Consider the following 22,182-nt stretch of genomic DNA (forward strand, 5'->3'; position numbering starts at 1 on the left):
CAGAATAGCTGAGAATGGACAGTGAGAGTGAGGCTTGGAAAATGGCCAGGAGGATCTACAACAGCAGCCAGGAGCTGGTCAGACTTTCTGCCACAAAACCACCCTGTTGAGGATATTGCCACCTCCCCGACTGACTGCTGGACACATTGGTTAGGAGGCCACCTCCGCCATACTGCCTCAGAAACTAATGCAGTGTGGTTGCTGCCACCCTCTGCCAGAATCTATTCTCTCCTGTCCCCTGCTTTTGGGTTCCCAGCTCCTGGTTCAAGTCCAAGGTGGGTGCATTTGACTGGTCACCCCTGGGTCACATGCTGATCCCCTAGTGGTAAGGGCATCTGGGAGAGTACTGGGTACTTTTGGTTTCTATAGAGGGAGGGATCTGCTTGGTGGGAAATTCTCCAAATATTGGAAGCGGATTTGGATGGGGGTCAGTAAAAGAGGACAAATGTCCACTACAGCGCCTTCTGGCACCACCCTTCTGTGGAAGCCTGCATGGCGGTAGCAGCCTAGACACTGAAGAACCGTCATGCTGGAGCAGCTGGCTGATACCAGTGGGAAAGCAGAGCTGAGTGAGATTGGGAGGAGCAGGTGGAGCAGCCAAGTGGCTGGAGGACACTTGAGGATGGTGCCCATGGGCCTTGAGGACCACGGAAGACCAGGGGGACAAAGGTCATCTGCATGGAGTGGCCTGACCAGCGCCAACAGATCCTTAAAGGAGCATCTCTGAATGATGTCTGTGGAGAGGAGCCATACCTGCAGCCCTTCTCATTCGCATCAGACAAAAGCATCCCAAGGATGGCTGGCTGCCAAGCATCTGCTCATCTTCCAGCAGGACTGACACCCACCTGTGCCTGGAGGCCTTGCTCAGCTCATGTTACCTACGTGGGGTAGATATCCCTGCTTCAGCATCCAAGGGCATTTGTAAGCCCTCTTATCCCCCACCTGCCAAACAGAGAGTGAGATTCTGGACACCCAGGGAGATGGTGGCATCATGGAGTAGAAGACATGCCACCCACCCAGCATCGGTACTTGGGTGGATCTGAACAAAACTAACTAGACATCTTATTCAGGGATTATTTGACCCCTGCCACCCCTCCTTTCCTCAGGCTGGGACAGTGGTGAAAGTTACTTCTAGTTTGTGACTGTCCAATTTATAACTCTTATATTTGTAAAATAAAATCAAGCCACAAAAAATCTAATGGTTGGCAGTTGCACTAGGAATGCTTTCAGTTGCAGGGAACAGAAAACGCAACCTACAAAGCTTTAAACAAATAGGGGTTTAATTTCCCATTATGACAAGTGGGTCCGGGAGTGGCAGCTGCTATTGTTGGTTCAGACTCAAAGATATTAAAGTGGTTACTTTTGTGATTCAAAGAGCTTTTCCCTCACGGTCATTGCAATGGACTGAATATTTGTGTTCCCTCCAAATTTCACATGTTGAAACCCTAATCCCAATGTGATGGTATTAAAAGGTGGGGCCTTTGGTAGGTAAGTAGGTCATGAGGGTGGAGCCCACTTAAACAGCATTGGTGCCCTTACAAGAAGAGGTCAGAGGGTTAGCTAGCTCTCTTTTTGCCACGCGAGGATACAACAGTCGACAGTCTGTAACCCGAAGAGGGCTCTCACCAGAACCAGACCATGCTGGCACCCTGATCTCAGACTTTCAGCCTCCAGAACTGTGGGAAATAAATTTCTGTGGTTTATAAGCCACCCAGTCTATGGTACTCTGTTATAGCAGCTCGAACTGACTAAGACAGTTGTAATATGGCAGATTGCAACAGCACCAGGCATCATGGTCACATTCCTGCTGGAAGGAAGTATGAAGGGGACAACTGAATCTGTCTCGTTTATGAGGAAAGCAAAAGCATTCCCAAGAACCCTAGTATGCTGCATTTATGGTTCATCAGCCGTGTCACATGACCATCTATAACTGCAAGGGAGCCTGGGAAATATTTACCATTTCCTGCATATAAAGGAGAGGCAGGCAAAGAAGAATGAAACTGAAATGGGAGTGAGTTAGCCAACCAACAGTGGCTTCTTCCATTGCCAAGTTTCATAATTTGAATTAATATTGATTTGTGAACTGATAATTCCTTCACTGTCTATTGATGCTTGCTAGCCCACAATTTATGACAGGCAACAAAAGTTTCCCCCCAAAATTAGGAAGAGAAACAGTTAATAAAATTCTATCCAGTAATCTATTTTTTTTGTAAAAATAGAAGTTACTATTATATGATTTCAGTGACAGACAAATACAAGCAATGTCATGAAATGCTACATTCCTCACAGAGCACTGTAAAGAATTGTGACTTTGAAAATCAGACCTGGAGAAGGAAATGTATTATTTTTAAGTCTTGAGGTATATTATAAAACATAGTACAAAAAAAAGACTTGGTTTCCAGTCCTGTCTCAGTCAATAAATATCTTTGTGGCCTCTGGCAAGTCACTCTTTGTTTTCTTTTCCATAAAATGATAATCTTTTCTATTAAGTGAAATCATAAATTACATTGGTTGTTGTCAGATCTGAAAATTTATGATGTAATTAGTCTTGATGTCTTTGATTCCATGTGGGTGGACAATAAATAAATTGCTACGTGTTCATTCATTTGGTCTTTTTAAATTTAAGAGCTATTTTTTTTTTAATTTTATTTATTTATTTTTTTTCCCCCAAAGCCCCAGTAGATAGTTGTACATCATAGTTTCACATCCTTCTAGTTGCTGTACATGGGACTCGGCCTCAGCATGGCCGGAGAAGCGGTACGTCAGCGTGCACCAGGGATGCGAACCCGGGCCGCCAGCAGCGGAGCTCGAGCATTTAACCGCCAAGCCACGGGGCCGGCCCAAGAGCTATTTTTTTGAGCACCTACTGTGTGCTGGGTAACAGAGGCACCAAGGATGAATCTCTTGTTAAAAGACCAATTTAAGCGGGGTTTTTAGTTTGAGGTTTACTCTAAAATTTTTTAGGATAAGTAAGAAATTGAATTATTTACCTGAAGTACATTAGCCCAATTCCTTCAATGGTGGGATCATTTCTACCATGGTCTGAGCAGGCAGGATCTAAGGAACCTGCTGTCTCCTCCAGCTCAGGCATCTTCCTCGCCACTCTGTCATCTCATCAAGGTTCCTATTACTGAGCTGACTCTATCTCCAGAAGGTCAAGTTTTAAGAGTACTGCTGTCTGACGGGTGGGAGAGCTGCCTGAGACAACTATCTCCTCAACTACTAACCGCTGGAATTAATCTAGAATATTAGTCCGGAAGCCAGAAGGAGGTCCTCTGAGGATGGTGCCCAGGGCAGGAACTCGTGGCCCAGGATAGCTGTGGAAGGTCTGGGACTCAGGCCAGACCCAAGGAAGTCTGCTGTAGCTCAGGGATCCTGAACAACCTACACCTTTCTGGGAGCAAAGAGGAATTTTTAGCAGGAAGAGATGACCAAAGACAAACTTGTCTAGTTCACAATTTTGCCTAAGATGGCACAGATCAGGCAACTATAGGACTGTATTGATTGTATTAGCCTTGGTTTTCTTTCTGAAATCAGCCAGATCTGTGTGTGCCATCACTCCTGGAGGTGTCCCTCCTTTCTCCCACCCTCTCACCTTCCCTACCTTCTGTCATCTCAATATAGTCTAGAGGTTAGGCACCAGGTGGAGCCAAATTGCCAGTGCTTACAAATCATTGTACCCTCCTGGTTATGTGGCTTGGGCAAGTGCTTCATCTCTCTCTGTGTCTCCTCTGTACACAGGGTCAATGTGATAATGGCCAAGCTTAGAGGGTATTTTAAGATAAAATGAGTTAATGCACAATAATCACCTAGAAAAATGTTAGCTCTCATTTCTCCTTCTCAGACCTACCTACTACAGACACCCTTTTTCCTTTCCTTCCCTGGTCAAGCTGAGTTTCCACCTCTATTAAAAGACAACTCTTTTCTTGAGCGCCTGGGTCTAAACTCTTCTAAGCTGATTATTAGGCTGCACAATTAACTGACAATACGCTAATGAGACAGACAGGGTGATGACACTGTGCAGTTCCTAAGAGAGCAGGGGCACATGGAACCCAGCCACCCTGAGTCCCAGGTCAGCATTCCCTTTAGGCTAACATGCAGGGCTTCCTGTGGCAAAGGCACCGTTTGTAGGCAAAGTTACACAAATTGCCTACAAAGTCAGCCAGTTAAAATGTCATTTCTTTCCACTTAATTTTGCAGTGAACCTAAAACTGCTCTAAAAAATAAAGTTTATTAATAAAAAAAACATAGGACCAAAAAAAGTCATTTCTAATTTTCTTAGTTTCTGAAGAGTATTTAGAGTTTACTACCACTTAAGGATTTTTTATTTTACTAATACGAATGTGAACAATTGTTCAAGAGTTAATCCGGTACTTAGTAGCCCTTATGAGCAGATGCAATCCTCTCCTCTCCATGGAGATTTGGGGCCGGGTCTTCCTAGAGTTTATAGTCAAGTAGACCTGAACTGCTTAATACCCACCAGCCACAGTGGTTATTGAGCATTTGAAATGTGGCTAGTCCAAACTGAAATGTGCTGTTGCTACTCATAAGGTTTTGAGGACTAAGTATAATAAAAAGAATGTAAAATATCTCATGAATAATTTTTATATTGATAATATCACAAAATAATATTTTAGATATATGAGGTTAAATGAAAGAATATTAAAATTAATTTCACCTGTTTCTTTTTACTTTTTAAAATGTGGCTCCTAGAAAATATAAACTTATACATGTAGCACACATTATATTTCTAATGGACAGTGCTAGTCCCAATGAGAAGAGAGTTGCAGATGTGAAATATTTATATTCCTCTTTGCAAAAGTCTGGTAAGGCAGAGTTCCTAGGAACTTCACACATGCCGATGCAGATATTGTTCTGACAGGTAGACATTATTTAGGAAACTATTTTTGTCACTTCCAAGTTAAAACTCTAAAAATTTCCATTGAGTTCTCAGCTGAAAAGTTAGCTGTGGATGTATTTGACAAGGAAGCAATGAGAGGAACTGAAGCATGAGTCAAGGCTGCGGAAAGATGTGTGAATTAAAGTTGAAACATTCTATACTCCATTTTGAAATTTTTTTTTGTTTGGAAGATTGGCCCTGAGTTAACACCTGCCAATTCTCTTTTTTTGCTGAGGAAGACTGGCCCTGGGCTAACATCCGTGCCCATCTTCCTCCACTTTATACAGGACGCCGCCACAGCATGGTCTGACAAGCCGTGGTGGGTGCGCGCCCGGGGTCCCAACCTGCAAACCCGGGGGCCAGGGCAGCAGAGCGCACACTTAACTGCCTGTGCCACCAGGCCGGCCCCCCATTTTGAATTTTTTTCTCTTGAAGCTGGAAACACATAAAATTCCACATTCAAACAAAATAAGTGGACTTGGCTGATGCTAGAAGTAACAGTCAGCTGAGACCTAACAGAAAGGTGATGGAAAACAGTCAAGAAATGGCACCCGGGGCTCGGTGGCCAAGGCTCTGGATTTCCGCTCTCCGGGAGGCGGCTCCGAGCGGGCTGCGGCCTAAGCGGCCGGGGCGGCGGGCAGCAGGAGGGACCCGGTCCAGGCGGGGCATTGCTGGTCGCCACGGCAACCGCGTGAGCAGCAAACAGCCGGGAGAGCCGGGCGACAGGCGACCCGAGCGGACGCCGGGGAGCAGCGCGGGCAGGGCACGGAGGCGACGGCGGGGCCCAGCACCGGACGAGCGGCCAGCCCGCTGCGTGTCCCCGCGGAGCGCCGCGCCGCAGCGCCATGGACCAGCCGGTACTGTGCGCGCTCGGCCCGCGCGGCTCCCACGTCCCGCCCGCCCCGCCGCGGCGCGTGCGCAGCCGCCGAGCTGCCCGGAGCCCCCGGCTCCCCCGGGTCCACGCAGGGGCCGCGAGGGGCGGGCTTCTGTTCTGGGCTTCAACTGCGGAGCGTGCGGCTTGAAAGCGTTCTCTCGAGCTTGTCCGGCTAGAGCTGCTGGGTTTTGAGATTTGCAGGTTTTTCTCAGGGGGTGGTGGGCAATCACGTGCACCAGGGCCCCCATAAAATATAAAAGCAATAGATTCCGGGACTACCGCTCTGCTTTATCTTCAACTTGCTGTTTTCTCTCTTCCTCTTTCTGCCGAAAGGCCACTGGTGGTCAACCGCATGGACCCAAGCAACCCATTGTCCCATAGCGAGCATCAAAGATATCCAGGTGTGGCGGAGGCTGCTTTTGTGTCGAGTTGTTGGCTGTTACTATTATTAGCTCTTGGGTTTGGACGAAAGCAAATGTTTAGTTCCCTTGGAGAGAGGGAGAGGGATGGTGTGCAGAGAAAGCCCCACTAGGTGGTTTTCGTCCTGTTCTTTACACCTGCTTCGGTGCACAGCAGGTGAGAAACGTGGAAGCGTACTCTGTGCATCTAAATCAGCTTTCACTTCCTTTGGTCTCTGTCTCTGTCTTTTAAATGAATACTGTGGAATGAAGGAAAATCCAGATACTTGTTTTTGCATTTACCTTCAAGGGAGATTGTATTTATATATTTTTTTCACTTAGCTACACTGTCTCTAGCTATATCACTGTAGGAATCTATTATTTTAAGAATAAGGTATGCACCCTGTCATGATTTAATAGATGTAAATTTATACTTATTTAATTAAGAGCCATGTGGATAGTTTATGTGAATAATACTTCAACGTTTTCCTCCTCTCTGTAGATGTTCAGTTTGCTCAGAATTTGCTGTCTTATTCTTGTGAGCATCTTGTTATGGTAGACTTATATTAATGTTCTTATTTTCATATAATTTAGATATCATGAGTACTTGGAATTTCCAATTTATCTATTTTGTGTTTCATTAAGACAAATACTCGTTAATTCTTTTTAGTGACTCCTCTCCCCATTTTCTGTCAAAGAAAATAGTGACCCCGAAATGACAGATGGCGTTGCCACTTCCAATGCCAGTAAACCAATGGCTTTTTTGTGTCTTAATTATAAATCTATATATTATATAATCTTACCTAAGTTTATTCAGTTTTACCCTTTAAGGATATAAAACATGGCTATTAGCCTTATACCATGTTCTTATGTTTTATTAATTATGCTTGCTTTAAGATTGAGGTGCTCTGCTCTTTTCTTCTACTTTTCCCGTGGTCTGTTCAAGATGAAGTTAAATAATTTAAAAATTATCAAATGTTTCTTGTTTAACCTCAGTAGTAATCTAGGAAATTAAATTGATATCTCTTTTTACCTACTAAACTTGCAAAGACCAAAAAGAAAGTTATTGGAGAATGTTTCATAACCTAGAAAAGTGTTCACAATTAATAGGTGAAAACAGTAGGTCACTACAGCAATATCGTTCCAATTTTATACAAATAAAAAAGGTATGTAATTGATACCGGCTCAACACAAGGTTGACATGAGAGAAACCATATTGTAGAAAAGAAACCCTATTGTAACGTTGAATGACCTCTGACAAACTAACCCAGCTGGATATGCACCATCTGGGAGATCTAACTGCTCTGTAGATTTTATGACCTCTGCTTGGGCATGTGTCTCCCAGCTGCGATAAGATGATAACTTTGCTTTTTTGAGTTCCTTAGGAATGTGATGACTCCTGAACAGGGAGTCTGCTGATAGCTGTCATCAATGAAAACTGAAGATCTGGTGTGGCACTCCCAGTCTGTAACACCAGAAGGTCAAGGTTCCTAACCCCCTCCCCAATAACCCACTGGCCTGTATAACTGCTGTAAGATTTTGTGCCCCCTTGAGATGGTTCTTTGAGACGTTAGTTGGCCATCTGCCCCCTTGCTGGCAAGCTGTAATAAACTGCCCTTTCTTTTCCACCATCTTGCCCCTTGACAATTGGCTTTTGTCTCGTGGTGAGCAGATCATGGCCTTTGTGCGGTAATATAAATATGTATAGAAAACTATATATATTCAAAGGACATACACCAAAATATTGATACTAACTATCTCTGGCTGGTGGCATTAAAGAGGATTTAAACTTTCTTTTTTTGGCTGTTATTTAAAAATTTTCCATGATGAATATACATATGATAAATATATATTTATAAATTATGATATTTAAGTATATAAATTATACATTTAAATAAAATACAAATATATTATTATAAATTATAAATATATATATTTTATAGTTAAAAAAATATAGAGAATAATGCCCCCTAAATGTTTACACAACTTTTTTTCTCCTAAGACAAACTTAAGCATCCTTTGGTAAATATTTTCTGTTTTCCGTGCACATGGGCCACATCCTCGTAAACACTATTTTGCAACTTGTGCTTTCTCCCACAGCTAAGTGAGCAGCCCCTATTTTACATAAATTGGAAACAGAAGGTGGTAAATGAGCATGCCCGGATCAATGTGAAGAGCAGTATGGCTTAGTACTGTTTCCTACACCGCATCATTTTCCTAAACCTCATCAGTGGCAGCCTGTTGTCCCTAATCCGAGGGTGATGTGGAAAGGATTTTAGCAGCCGTAGTAATTTATCATCAATGCTGCAAACATGGATTTTGGTGGTTACATTATTTAGGAAAAATAGTAACAAATAGACTGAAGTATATAAATTGTTACATCTGGGAAATGTGAAGTCTGCAGAACTTTAAATTCCCCTCAGGAAGGTAGGGGGTCCTGTTTTTCTCCCAGGTCCAGGTAAAGGGCATGTCTGAGGCTAGTATCAGCATTCGGAAAAAGGCTGCTAATAAGTGTGGATGAAGGCTGCTATGAGTGTGGATATTTCGAGGAATTGGCTCCTGCTGTGTAAGAAATGTTAGGAGGAAGTTTACCTGTTACATTTTATCCTTTAGTCATGCTAAGTTCTTTCCTGGCAGTGAGCGCAGTGGCTGTTTATTTATACCTCTCTCCTGTTTGCATTTGGCTTTACTTTTTGTAGCCTTGCTTTTACCAGACAAAAAAAAAAAAAAAAAGGGTGGAACAGCTGCTCAGTTATTACTGTGTTTATGAATAAGAACCAATAGATTCAACTCAAGAGTAAATTGCCTACCAGGGATATGTCAGTTTCCCAGACTGTTGAGTTACACTCAAGTGTGGAGCAGCATTCAAGACAGTGTGTGGGTCAACTTGTCCCCTCCACCCACGGACTGGCCCACCCCATTGCCAGGTCCCACATGTGGTTTGATGGTTGTGAATCTGCTGAACGAATGGTTTCTTCTAGTATTTTCTCCAATTTAGAGAATATGCTTACAGAGGCTAGGGAAAGAGAAATGGTATAAGAAGATACTTGAGCAGTTCAGTTCAATTCAAGTCTCTGCCATCAGGGAGTTCAAACTTTAGCTGGAAGAGACAGAAAATTTCAATGAGTAAAACTTTTTAAAGACTGTATGATGGCTAATTTTATGTGTCAACTTTACTGGGCTAGGGGATGCCCAGATAGCTGGTAAAACATTATTTCTGGATGTGTCTGTGAGGGTGTTTCCAGAAGAGACTAGTGTTTGAATCAGACTATGTAAAGACGATCGCAGGAGGGCATTGTAGGGGAAGAGGGAGAATCCCCCTCTGCCCTTTCCCTTAAAGTTCTTATGGCTGGCCAAATAATTAACAAGACAGGTTAGCAGGAGAAAATAATACCAAGTTTAATAACATGTATACATGGGAGAAAGCAGGGACACTGTGTTTCTCAACACAATAGCAGAAATTCTCATCTTAAATACCATCTTCAGCTAAAGACAAAGGAGGATGTTGGAGGTTGGGGGAGTCAGTTACGGGAGATCACCACTAAAGCACAGTAAACAAGAGTAAGGTTATTATGCAGATTTAAGGCCTCACTTTCCACATCGATAAGTTTCTAGAAATGAGGTCATCCCCCCTCTTCCCAATACAGAGAGGGAGATACCTTTACAAATGGAGATTTCCCTTATGAATGTAAATGTTTGTCTGGCAACTCCTCACAGGGCCATCCAGAGAATGTGGCCAGAGACAGAACTTCCGATAAGATGGGCTTGTTGGTGCCTTTTCTATTGTAACATCTATTTTACATTATATTACAGCCATCAGATAGAAGATCTGTTCCAGGAAGGAGTTACTATGTCAAATTCTTTAGGCAGTTAGTGCGGGAGGTCAAATGTCCATCAGAGAAAACAATCAAGGTAAAGAGATAGATTTCAGGGTGGCCAAATCTTGATCTCCCATAGCATTATCTGAAGGTCCAAGAACCAGGAGCACTGATATCTGAGGGCAGGAGAAGATGGATGTCCCAGCTCAAGCAGAAAACAAATTCCCCTTTCCTCTGCCTTTTAGTTCTATTTAGGCCCTCAATGGTTTGGAATGTCCACCCATATTGGTTTGTAAGAGGGTAAAGGGAATAGAAAATGACTCCTCATTAGTAGACTTCAGCTCAAATTGCTGCTGTTCAGGGTTAAAGACCCACTGGGCCGTGCTGACCCCACATTGCTTGGATTTCAGAACAAATCTGTGGTTTGGCACTCATGATTTTTGCCTTCTCTGCTTTAGGCATCAAAAGCGTTTCACTAGCTTTCCCACCACTCATGGCAGAAAGGTGGCTGTTACCTTTCAGATAAAGAACAGCTGGGCCAGGACTCTTGGCCTAGATCTGATGCCCCTATATTACAGTAAAAGATATTACACAGACACTAAGCTGTAATGTTAGAAGCATTTCCTTTCATATAAAGGAGGAATCTCTAGAACATTGGAGACTGTGCTGGTTATCATTGCTGCACATCAGATCACCCCCAAACTTAGTGGCTTAAAATAGCAAGAATTGTATTATTGCTTCCAATTTCTGCAGGTCAGGAAGCCAGGAGCAGGCTCAACTGGCTGGTTCTGGCTTGAGGGTGTAGGGGAGGAAGAAAAATTCCTCTACCCTTCTAGGTTCTTCTGGCTGGTCTAAGAATTAAAGTGACATGAGACAGAATAATAGGAGAAAATCAAACAAATTGAATAACATGTATACATGGGAGAAACCTAGGAAAACTGAGTAACTTGCCAAAATGGCCAAAGCCACCACCTTAAATACCATCTTCAGCTAAAGACAAAAGAGGATGTTGGGAGTGGTGGTTTGGAACTTCAAAGAGGAGGAAGGCAATTCACATGGAGATGGAAAAGCAAATGTTTGGTAAACAAATGTTTGCCGTGCCTTACAGAGACAATGAGACATGGAGAGGACTTTGATCCAATGGGGCTTGCTAGGCTCCTCCCTGTCTACCACACCTAGTTCATATTATAGTTATCTGTGGTGATAACTTCTTCCTGGAACGGGCCTTCTATCTTAAGTTATTTTAGGCAGTTAGGGGGAGGATCAAAGTTTCTTCATGAGTCTTTTGTTCTTAAAAATAATCAAGCCAAAGAGACACATTTTGGGGTAGCAAACTATACTCCCCTACATTCCTGCCTTTGAAATATCAAGGTTTCATAGTCCAGAAGCTGACTTGGTAGATTGTTCCATCTCATTGAACCAGTCTCTGAGGCCTATCAATAGGTCAGTCTAGTTAAGTTCATTTTAGGAGGCAGCCGTGCAGGTGAGCTCCCCAAGTTAGGCCTATATTGTGTAAGCAAGCAATCAGGTATTTAATAAGAGGTATTTCTATGGAAACAAAAAGAAAAACAAAGTTAATGGTTGGAGCAAATTATAAACCAGTTTCTGAGACCAGGCCACAGCCAGTCAAGATTTCTAGATGTCAGGGTCGAAGCATCTTTTGCAGTTTGAAATGTCTCTGATGATATCGTTGAGTATTCAGGTATCTTTCTATGTGGCTTACACAGCAATGGGCATGAAGATTGCCTAAGTATGGGCTATCATGGTGATCTTTTTTAAGTTTATACCGAGTTGCCCAGCCTCAGTTTGCAGTTCTCAATGATTCCAGATCAAAAGGATGGAAAAAATCGAAAATGTTTAGTTTGGAGATTTATAGCCAGACGTTTGAGGAAACTGGAAGAGTTTAGGATCCAGTCCAGTTTATGAGTAGGAAACAAAAACCTCAAAGACAATTAGCAGAACTAGAATCTAATATCCACACAGGTGTGCTACTGAAACACAATTTTTCTCTATATATCACCCTCACTTGTACCAAAGATAGCCAAATTAAGAGTAATTTGTTTGCAAAGTAGGTTTTCATAAACTTGGCCTATTTATTTACATAAGTACAAGAGTACTGATTGATCATACAGGGTCTTTTAAATCTGCTTTGCTGGAACTTATCATAAGGAATCTCAGATTGAACTTTTAAAGGCCTTTTGAGGCCAGGAAAGCCAAGCCAAGGACTTGTCATCACACTCTGCCTGTAATGCCTATAGATTTGAGTGAATCAAGGTTCCCAAAATATCTTGAGGTTTTTGCACCTGCCAGGAAGTGACCTTCTTTACTCACCTGGTAAGTTTACTTGGAACACTGTAAGCAAGATACCAGGCTGATATTTCCAAGGGGCTTTATTTGTTCCGTAAAGTCAACCTTTGTTCCTTAAAGCTGTCTGGTCATGTCTGAGTCTATGCATGTCTCTCTCAAATATGACATTTTAGTCAAAGTCTTGGTAGTATAATCACTGTTTGCAATTGTGTCCTGTTACAAGGGGAACAGATTATTTTATTTTATTGAGGTCATATTGGCTTATAATATTGTGCAAATTTCAGGTGTACATTATTATATTTCAGTTTCTCTATAGACTGCATTGTATTCACCACCAATAGTCTAGTTTTTATCTGTCCCCATACATATGTGTCCCTTTACCATTTTTGCCCTCCCCCTGCCACTTTCTCCTCTGGTAACCACTAATCTGTTCTCCTTATCTATGGGTTTTTTTGTTTATCTTCCACATATGAGTGAAATCATGCAATCTTTGTCTTTCTTTGTCTGACTTATTTCGCTTAGCATAATACCATCAAGCTCCATCCATGTTGTCGCAAATGGCACAATTTTGTCTTTTTTTATGGATGAGTAGTATTCCATTGTGCGTGTGTGTGTGTGTGTGTGTGTGTGTGTGTGTGTGTGTGTACACACATCTTCTTTATCTATTCATCCACTGATTGGCACTTGGGTTGCTTCTGCATCTTGGCTGTTGTGAATAATGCTTCAATGAACGTAGGGTGCATAAATCTTTTTGAATTATTAATTTCATGTTCTTTGGATAAATACCCAGTGGCGGAATAGCTGGATCATATGGTATTTCTATTTTTAACTTTTTGAGAAATCTCCATGCTGTTTTCCGTAGTAGCTGCAGTGATTTGCATTCCCACCAGCAGTGTATGAGGGTTCCCTTTAAGGAGAACAGATTCTTATTGAACTTATGTAAATGACTATATTGCCATGAAAATAGGAATACATACTTAGTAAGAGTTTCCAAATTCTGGAGGGATCAGGTAGAGAGAAAAAGATAAATGTTTCAATTCTACTACAAAGGTATAATTTACCAACTTTCTATAAGTCATAGTTAGCTTAAGAGAAAACAGGAAAAGGTTTCCTTAAATCTGGCAGACCACAACATTAAAAAAAAAGCAGTAGTTCAAATAAAAAGTCATAAAAATTATAATCATCTCCATCAGTTCATTCAGTCCCATGTAATCAATTCTTGATCTTGATCTTTTGTTAGCAGTTTTATGAAGCCATCAGTTTGTCTGTTAGAGTTCTAGAATTTCTTACCTAGTTCTGTTTTCTGATCTGAAGGTTTATTAGAAACCTGTATTCTAGAGTGTCAGAATCCTTTCCATGAATCTCACTGAAGATGAAACATATTTGAAAAATCATCAGAGTAAAACAATGACTGTCTGTAAATGACAAAAGATTTAAAATGACATGGTTAAAGATCTGATTACATGCAATTGACAAGGAAATTTGGTTATTTTTGTAACACACATTTTAAGATAATAACTTGAATTATACTAGGGCGTGTCAGATTTTTAGGAATTTTATGTAGATTTTTTTAGAACACGTATATTAATAACATTTACCCATGCAATATAACCTAAGATGGTTTATTGTCATTTATTTGACAGTGCTTCCCATGCAATTTAACATACCAAATAAGCCTAATTAGTTTAACATCTCCCTCTTTATAGGAAGAGAGAACAAATTCTTTGAGAAGTCCCAGGGACTCACTGAAAATTCTCAAAGTTACTTTCAGGTCAACAGAAAGACTTTATTTAGGATTTGAATTTTGGGAAGTTTGTCAAAAAATATCAAAAGATTTAAAAACTCTTGGTCAAATAGGATCATAGGTCACTGTGAAACAATGCTTACTTATTCATTTAACCAAAGTGACAACAGAAGATGTTAAAGGCAAAACACAGAAAGTTAAACAGTTAAAAAACCTAAGCTCTTTTAATAGAGAAGCCTCAGCTTTCTGAACATAGGAAATTATTTTCACAAAACATGAGAATCCTTGCCTTTTAGATAAACTGACTCAAAGGTAAGGAAAAACCTTTCATAATCTCATTATCAAGAGCAGACTAAAAGTCCAAGAAAACTGTACTTTTAAGAGAGAGAAAACCAAATTCTAATTTTGCTCTAGCTTTCTTTTGATATTAAAACTCATTTATTTGACTAAATTCATTCCAATCTTAGCCAACTTGACTATGCACAAAACTCTTTTCTCAGGGTTCCTCTTCCACAAACCTACTATAACTTTCTTTTTTACATTCAGAATTTGTCCCATGCCTTCCCTCGTTCTTAGCCTCTCCTTAGAACAAAAATTATTTTCCTCTTTCCTATAACCAGTTTTACTTTAGGACAAATTTACTTTCTTAACAAAATAAACAAAAATATATCCATTCCTTGTACCTTCTTTTACTGAAAACATGCACTAGTTCTAACTTAACTTAATCAGCTCTAATTTAACTTAATTTAGCAAAACTCTAAGGTTTCAAGTTACCAAAAAGATTTTTGAAGCTATTTTAAGGACACATGCCATAAAATAGAATTATTTTTATATTTAACAATATAATTGTTGTTAAATAAAAATTATCTATAAACTCTTATCTCACTTACATCTATCTAAATCATTTGCTCCCAACAATTTTGTTTAGATTACCCACAAAAACTTCATGAGACATTAGACAAAATTAGCTATCATTCTAAGTTATTATTTTTGCTGACAAATTTTGTAACAGAGATAACAGAAGCTTATTTGAGTAAAAAACTCAGGTAAAATAAAGGCTGCACGTCTGCATCATATCTGATGCTGATAACTCTGGGACATGCCTATTTCAATCAAACCAACAAACTTAAATAAGCTTTTATTTACCAAAGATTATTTTATATCATTTAACTTGAAAAACATTTGAGCTAGTTTCTATTACATTTAGAAATAATTTATATAAGTGTTTACCTTCAGCCAATTAAATAGAGCTCTTAATTTTGGCCATACCATCCAGAGACAAAAAAGTATCTCACATTTACAACATATATATGTATGTATATATATATAGGCATACATGAACACACAGACAGACATAGACCGTATAGCTTCTGTTCAATTTTTGCTATGAATTAGGTACAATACAAAACTTTTATAAAGTTTATAAAAGAATTTCATAGGAATCATTTATAAAACTTCAAAAAAATCATTTATAAAATTTATAAAAGAATAATTGGATCCAAATTTTGTTTTAGCAGTTGGAAAGAGTTAAGTTCACCTGTTAAATCTTTTTACTAATATTTGTGGAGAGAACTTTTAAGATTTTTAAAAAAAAAATTTGCCAAATTTCCAAACATTTCCTCTCTCTCTCTTTTTTTTTTAGGTTGCATCAATTGAGCTAACTGGGATCAGTCTCAGGCAGTTGTGGGCTATGTTTACATTTCTGATTTTGTAGAGATTTGCAGGACAAAGATAGTTGCTTTTAATTTCTCAAATGCTTGTGTTGTAGCCTGAATGATATCAAAAGGCTGATCTGTTCATCCAATTACATTTTCTTTAATTTGTTTCTTTATATCAGGGAGTTTTTTACTAAGAGGTAAATCAAAAGATTTTTTAAGTTCTAAAACTTCAGGACAATGTACAACAACTTTAAAAAGTCTGCACATGGGCCGGCCCTGTGGCTTAGCGGTTAAATGCGCGTGTTCTGCTGCTGGCGGCCTGGGTTCGGATCCCGGGCGCGCACCGACGCACTGCGGGGCGCGCACCGACGCACCGCTTCTCTGGCCATGCTGAGGTTGCGTCCCACGTACAGCAACTAGAAGGATGTGCAGCTATGACATACAACTATCTACTGGGGCTTTGGGGGGGGAAAAAATAAAAAGTCTGCACAAAGCGTTTAACAAAGACTCTCTTCATGAGTGCACAATTCAATCCTAGACCAATTCACCTTGCAGGTGGGCTTCCATTATCTTTCCTATTAGCGGTGGCATATCAGTCTCCAGTTTCTGTCTCACACTGTATGGGCTCAGGCAACCTTATTGACTCCTGTTAGCATGTTTAATTAACATTGCCTAAAGGGCGAATTTATATGCCCTCTGTTGTACAATATCAGGCAGGGGAAACATTCCCCAGTGAAACACAATGTCCATCCCCATAACACAACCCATATATCCAATCAGGCGGAAGAGATGCAATCACTTCACATAAAGGCTGTTTAAATACACCAGTTCTCCTACAGAATTTCATCTTAGTTCCATCCACTCTTATTCTTCTAATCATAGCTTTTATTAGGACTCCATCAACAAGTCTTGATCTTATAATATTGGGTAGAGGAGGCATTCCTGGACAGACATAGCATCTATTCCCATACAACACTCAGGCAAAGTTGACGTGACTTCTTCGTATAATACTAGCTCAAACATTCCAATTTTTTAATCCTATAAACTTTACACTTTTACATTTTCTCAATCTAATTGTAGCCTGAGTCCCATCAATAGGTTTTGGTACTATAGCTGATGGGGTCCCTGCATCAAGGAGTCTTGGAAATTTCTCCTCTCCATCTACCGATCATTTTACCCATTCCTGTGTAAAACGCTTTGAATCCCCACTGAGAGGTCGAGCCAAGGGATCCTGGCCCTTTTGTCAGTCTTTAACGTGATTAACCGGCCTCACTGTTGCCCCAAGCAATTGTTGGTCAGGCTTCTCATTGTGATCTCTACCTTCCAGGTTTTTAAATATCTCCAAACTGGGGTAAATAGAGCAGACTTGTTTGGGGCTCTTTAATGTTGTGGGGACTGGTAGGGAGTCCCTTTGGCCCACCCAACCTTAGGTAGTCGTGTATTAAAACCTTTGTATTAACTCCATTAATGTCCATTTTATTCATCCTGTTTTTAAATAACCATCTAAAGATTTCCATCCTGCTGAGATGAGTCCCATGACCCTTCTCTTTCTGATTCCTCTTTGTTTTCCCCCCTTTCAATGTTTGCTTTATTTACGTTATTTCCTAATAACCCTTTAAAAAATTTCCACCTTGTTGGGAAGTGTCCCTTTATTCTCTCCTTGGCTTCTTTCCATTCTCTTGTTAATTAACTTAATGCTTTCATTAGCATCTGTAATACCGTGAGCGGAAGCTGAGACCCCAAATTCTATTAAGTTCTCAAGGTTAGTTATTAGTTCTTTGTATTTCTTTTTAATTTGATCTTTCCATAGGTACCAATAAAACAACTGTTTATGATGAGAGCTCTCTAAAAATTTTCCCAATTTAGAAGTGTTTCCAATTTAAGGACCCATTGTTTGGCCATTGATGAGTAGGATCTTAATAGTGACTTCAACCAATAAGCCTTTTATGGCTTAACCATGGAGGTAAGAGGCATCCCCAAAAGAGAATGCAAAAGAAGCAGCCTTCACGAGATCCAGAAAATTCGCTCCCAAAAATAGTTTAAGAAAGCAAAGGCCTTCATTGCACAGGCATTCAGCATGGCGTGGCGAAAACAGCGTTAGCAAGCAGTGAAGGTTGAGGCAACAAAGGCGCCTTATGGACTGGTACCCCTCATGACAAACTCCCCTGAGGGCTGACATAGCCGGACAAAGAGAGTGCGCCTCAGAACCCCAGTCCATTCGACTGCTTGCCGAGGTGTGCGCTGGTGTGTGCTTCCTGCGTAGCAGAGGCCAGAGACGATATTTTCACTGGTCACAAAGCCAGGCCCTCAAGACACAACAAGATAAAAGGAAAAACATGATCCGATTTTTTTTTTCCTTATATGCACATAACAGCTTTAGCTGAGCATTGGGTCTCTTGGAGCCAAACTAATACCTCAGAAGGATGTGCCATGGGGTTGGGGATTGTGTATTGTCTTCTTGAGGTGGTGAGTGCCCTAACGGCTCTTAAATGCTTGACCCCTGCCCACCAATTTTGCAGCTTTGGCTTCCAAGATGTCCCTTAGCAATAGCTTATAGCTGAGGTGCCTATTAAGCCAGCACCAGACTGCTAGACCAGCCCAGACAGCAGGCTTATAGGGCCTATGCCTGTGTCCTGCCCTATGGTTTTTCCTTTTTATGACAAATGACACAAAAGACAGAGACAAGGAAAAACAGTGTGCATCTCTGGGAGAAGGAGCAATAAAAACCAAGGAGAACTCTACCAAATTTCCCAGAGTTGCTGAGTCCAAGAAACTAGCTTCACAAATATTTTCTCCTGCTAATCTAAATTTAGAAAAGGAATAAACTCACCACTCTCACTTCCATTGGACCCTGCAGGCAGAGAGCCGGGAGACTGACTGGTAAGAACTCTTACCTCCTGCTGGCTCTTGTCAGAGGTCCAGGATCTCGCAGCTGCAGTGGTCTTGGAGTGAGCAGCATCCAGCCACTTAAGTTTTCTCCCCTCCTTGTCACCAACTGTAGGGGAGGGAGAAATTTTTCTCTACCCTTCTAGGATCTTCTGGCTGGTCTAAGAAAGTGGCATGAGACAGAGTAACGGGAGAAAATCGAACAAATTTAATAACACGTATACATGGGAGAAACCCAGGAAAACTGAGTAACTTGCCAAAATGGCCAAAGCCACCACCTTAAACACCATCTTCAGCTAAGGACAAAGGAGGATGTTGAGGGTAGTGGTTTGGGATGTCAAAGGCGAGGGAGGCAATTCACATGGAGATGGAAAAGCAAATGTTTGGTAAGCAAATGTTTGCCGTGCCTTACAGAGACAATGAGACATGGAGAGGACTTTGATCCAATGGGCCTTGCTGGGTTCCTCCCTGTCTACCACACCTAGTTCGTATTATACTATGGTTATCTATGGTGACAGCTCCTTCCTGGAACAGGCCTTCTATCTTAAATTCTTTTAGGCAGTTAGGGGGAAGGTCAAAGTTTCTTCCTGAGTCTTTTGTTCTTAAAAATAATCAAGCCAAAGAGACACGTTTTGGGGCGGCAAATTCTGCTCCCCTACGAGGGAATCTCCTTTGGTGTTTGGGGGCTGGGGTGGCATCTCTCTCCATGAGTCTCAGATGGCTCCATGTGGTCTTTCCACACGGGCTTCCTCACAGCAAAGCAGCCTCAGGGCAGTTGGCTGCTTTCATGGTGGCCGAAATCTTCAATGAGAGAGTATTCCAGAAAGCCAGGTGAAGCTGTGACCTTTATGACCTAGACTTGGAAGTTACTTCTGCAGTAATCTATTGGTCAGAACAGTCACAACCTCTCCCTTCCCCGTTTGTAGGGTGGAGACCCCACTCTCAATGGGAAGGATGCTCACTCACATAAGGTCACCAGTTACACTGGGCTAGGGCTTGCCCTAATGACCTCATCTTAACTCGGTTCAAACTGCAAATAAGGTCTCATCCTGAGGTGCTGGGCGGTTAGGACTTCAACATATCTTTTTTGGGGGACACAATTCAACATGTAACAGTGATATAATGCATCAATCTATTAATAATTTTCCTCTTAGTATGAATTCTTATTCTTTCAAATATATTGTATATAATTTTTAATTTAAAAAGTAGTTAATGGGAAAAAAAAACCCCTCACATAATGTAAAATGGCGTACAATTCAAAGTATGTCTTTAGCCCAGCCCTGTCCACCAGCACCCTCACTGGAAGCAATCATTTCAATAGTTTTTTTTGAATATCCTCTTAGAAACTTTCTATACATCTCAATGTTTTCATCTATAAAATGGAAATATTACCTTCCTTGCAAGGTAATATTTAGAACAAAATGAGTTAGTAAATGTAAAATACAAGGTAAGAGAAGGTACTTAATAAATATTACTCACTTTCCCAACTCAGAATGGATAGTCTAGAGGTGGGTTTACAGTAAAACTAATGAAGCTTAGGTTTCAGGGCCCCTTGCTTACATGAGAAGGGCCAACCAATGTGTTCATGGACAGATGTTTTTGTAAAATTTGCAGAAATAGGAGATATTGATTGCAATTAACTCTTTCCATTCTAACTTCTCTTTCATCCAGCTTCCCCTGTTGTCCCGTGGAGTTGGCGTGGCAATAGGTATTTTTTAGATCCAGTTAAGGGGAAGCTGAGATGAGAAAACATTCCCTTTAGTTTTATAGGATATATTGAAGCGCTAGCACAAATATATTTTGCTATATATGTTCCTGCTACTCTCCTTCCTCCTGCTGTGTCCATTCTTCCAGAGTCATGATCTGAAGATCCAGGGCTGAGGTCACATTCAATGTGAATGTGCCCAGCATGGAATTATGTGATCCATGGAGGAGAGACTAGGTTTGAAATGGATGGGCTAGAAGCTAGTCTATGGAAAACACCTTTAATCAGCAGATGTGCCGAAAGTAGAGAATTTGGTTCTCGTCAATGTCTATTCAAAAATGGAAATTCTCTTCCGTCAGGACTAGTCTTGATAGTGAAGTGATACAATTATAAACACATGATACATTTTTTTTCTATTATGATAGGAATTGTGCAAAATAAAATTCATCAGAATCCTGTATTTGTAGGGTACAAATCTGTAAACTGTGCTACAAAGAGCCAGTAGACCTGTGTGGGAATGTACGTGTTTTGAGCATCCCATCTCTCCATAATAAAAGACAAATTTCAATCAACTCTGCTGGAGGAAGGACTGAATTATCTTTGTATTCACTCTATAGAAGATATTACAGAGCTGTTGAATGAAGAGGGGATCAAAGAGTTTGCAGCCAAAAACCTATCTCTATTTATATCTTTTTTGATATAGAAGTCTTTCAGGAAGTTAAAAATATTCTGTTATTTTTTTTTCTGGATTTTGTGTTGTCAGCTTTTAAAAATTTGTAATTGTTATATTTTATTTTTTCTTTCTAAGTAAAAATCCACTTTAATGCCTAATTTTGTATTCTCTTTCTTAATGTGGGACTCCCCAAATTGCATAAGCCTCAGGCCCCACTAAATTGAGATCCACCCCACATTGGCCTAAATAAGTGCTATAGTGGGTGACTTGAGAACTATGGCTCTGGAAGGATGGGAGGGGAGAAGGAGAAGGAAGGAAGGAACCAAAGATTAATTTTCCCTTTGTCACAATTTTCCCTCTGGCTGGCTTAGGCGGTGGGGGCATCAGGCATCATTTGTTAAATGTCCATTGAATGTGCTGTACTCTACAAGGCAATGTGGGAGACTTAAAAACTGAAGATACGGGTCTTTGTTCTCAAAAACGTTTAACCGTCTTGTTGGGAAGACAAGCATGCCAAACACTGCTGAAAACCCTAAACAAGTTAAAATGAATACCAACCCAGCACAAAATGCATGGGATTATCATGTCGTGGACAGCATGGTGGGGATCAGTGTGGGCCAGAGCTTCAAATACGCCTCCATCAGCCACTTGGAGTCCTGTCTGATGACAGGCGTGTGACTGGGAGCTCCTGGAACGTGGTCGGTCAGCCTGCATTGACTCAGGTTTGCTGCCACTCGTGTGATGGACAGATGCTGCTGAAGATGGATTGTGGCAATGAACCTACACAGTTGTTCCAAGTGAACCTAAGGAAGTGAACAGCTAGCCATGCAGGTAGAAGTGTTATAGCAAATGTGGTAATGGCAGCAGACAGACAAATTGGGAGAGCAGCAGTCTTGGAGAAAAGAGACAGAGCCTGGTGAAGAGCTTTCAAATTGAGGTCATTCCTCCCCAACCAACTTAGGATTCCTTTTCCATCTAAGCTTATTAGTGGAGAAGACTGTCAGATCTCTGGTGGCTCCTTTATAATAATAATGCTGAAGAATAGGATAACCTTATTTTCCGTGTCATGGCAGGCTTTGATGATATGTAGTTGTGTCCAGGGTTAGGTGTCTTTTCATATCTGTAATGCGTAATGAGTCATTTTACAACAGGGTTCTACTCCCCTTTGTTCTTCACGGTATGACTGTTTCACTGAAGTTTCTTATAGTCATGATTTTAA

General features: G+C 40.9%; 1 protein-coding gene across 3 annotated transcripts in view; it reads left to right on the plus strand.

Annotated features, from left to right (window-relative positions):
* Positions 1-5,685: 5,685 nt before the first annotated feature.
* The window catches only part of DNAH5 (dynein axonemal heavy chain 5), a 261,478-nt gene continuing 244,981 nt past the window's right edge, over positions 5,686-22,182 (plus strand). For all 3 annotated transcript variants that reach the window (XM_058564331.1, XM_058564333.1, XM_058564334.1), the window contains exon 1: positions 5,686-5,757. In XM_058564331.1, the coding sequence (XP_058420314.1) occupies positions 5,746-5,757 (12 nt within the window). In that variant the 5' untranslated portion in view covers positions 5,686-5,745. The remainder of the gene's footprint in view (positions 5,758-22,182) is intronic.

The sequence above is a fragment of the Diceros bicornis genome, chromosome 20 (assembly GCF_020826845.1).
Source record: "Diceros bicornis minor isolate mBicDic1 chromosome 20, mDicBic1.mat.cur, whole genome shotgun sequence".
Lineage (NCBI taxonomy): Eukaryota > Metazoa > Chordata > Mammalia > Perissodactyla > Rhinocerotidae > Diceros > Diceros bicornis.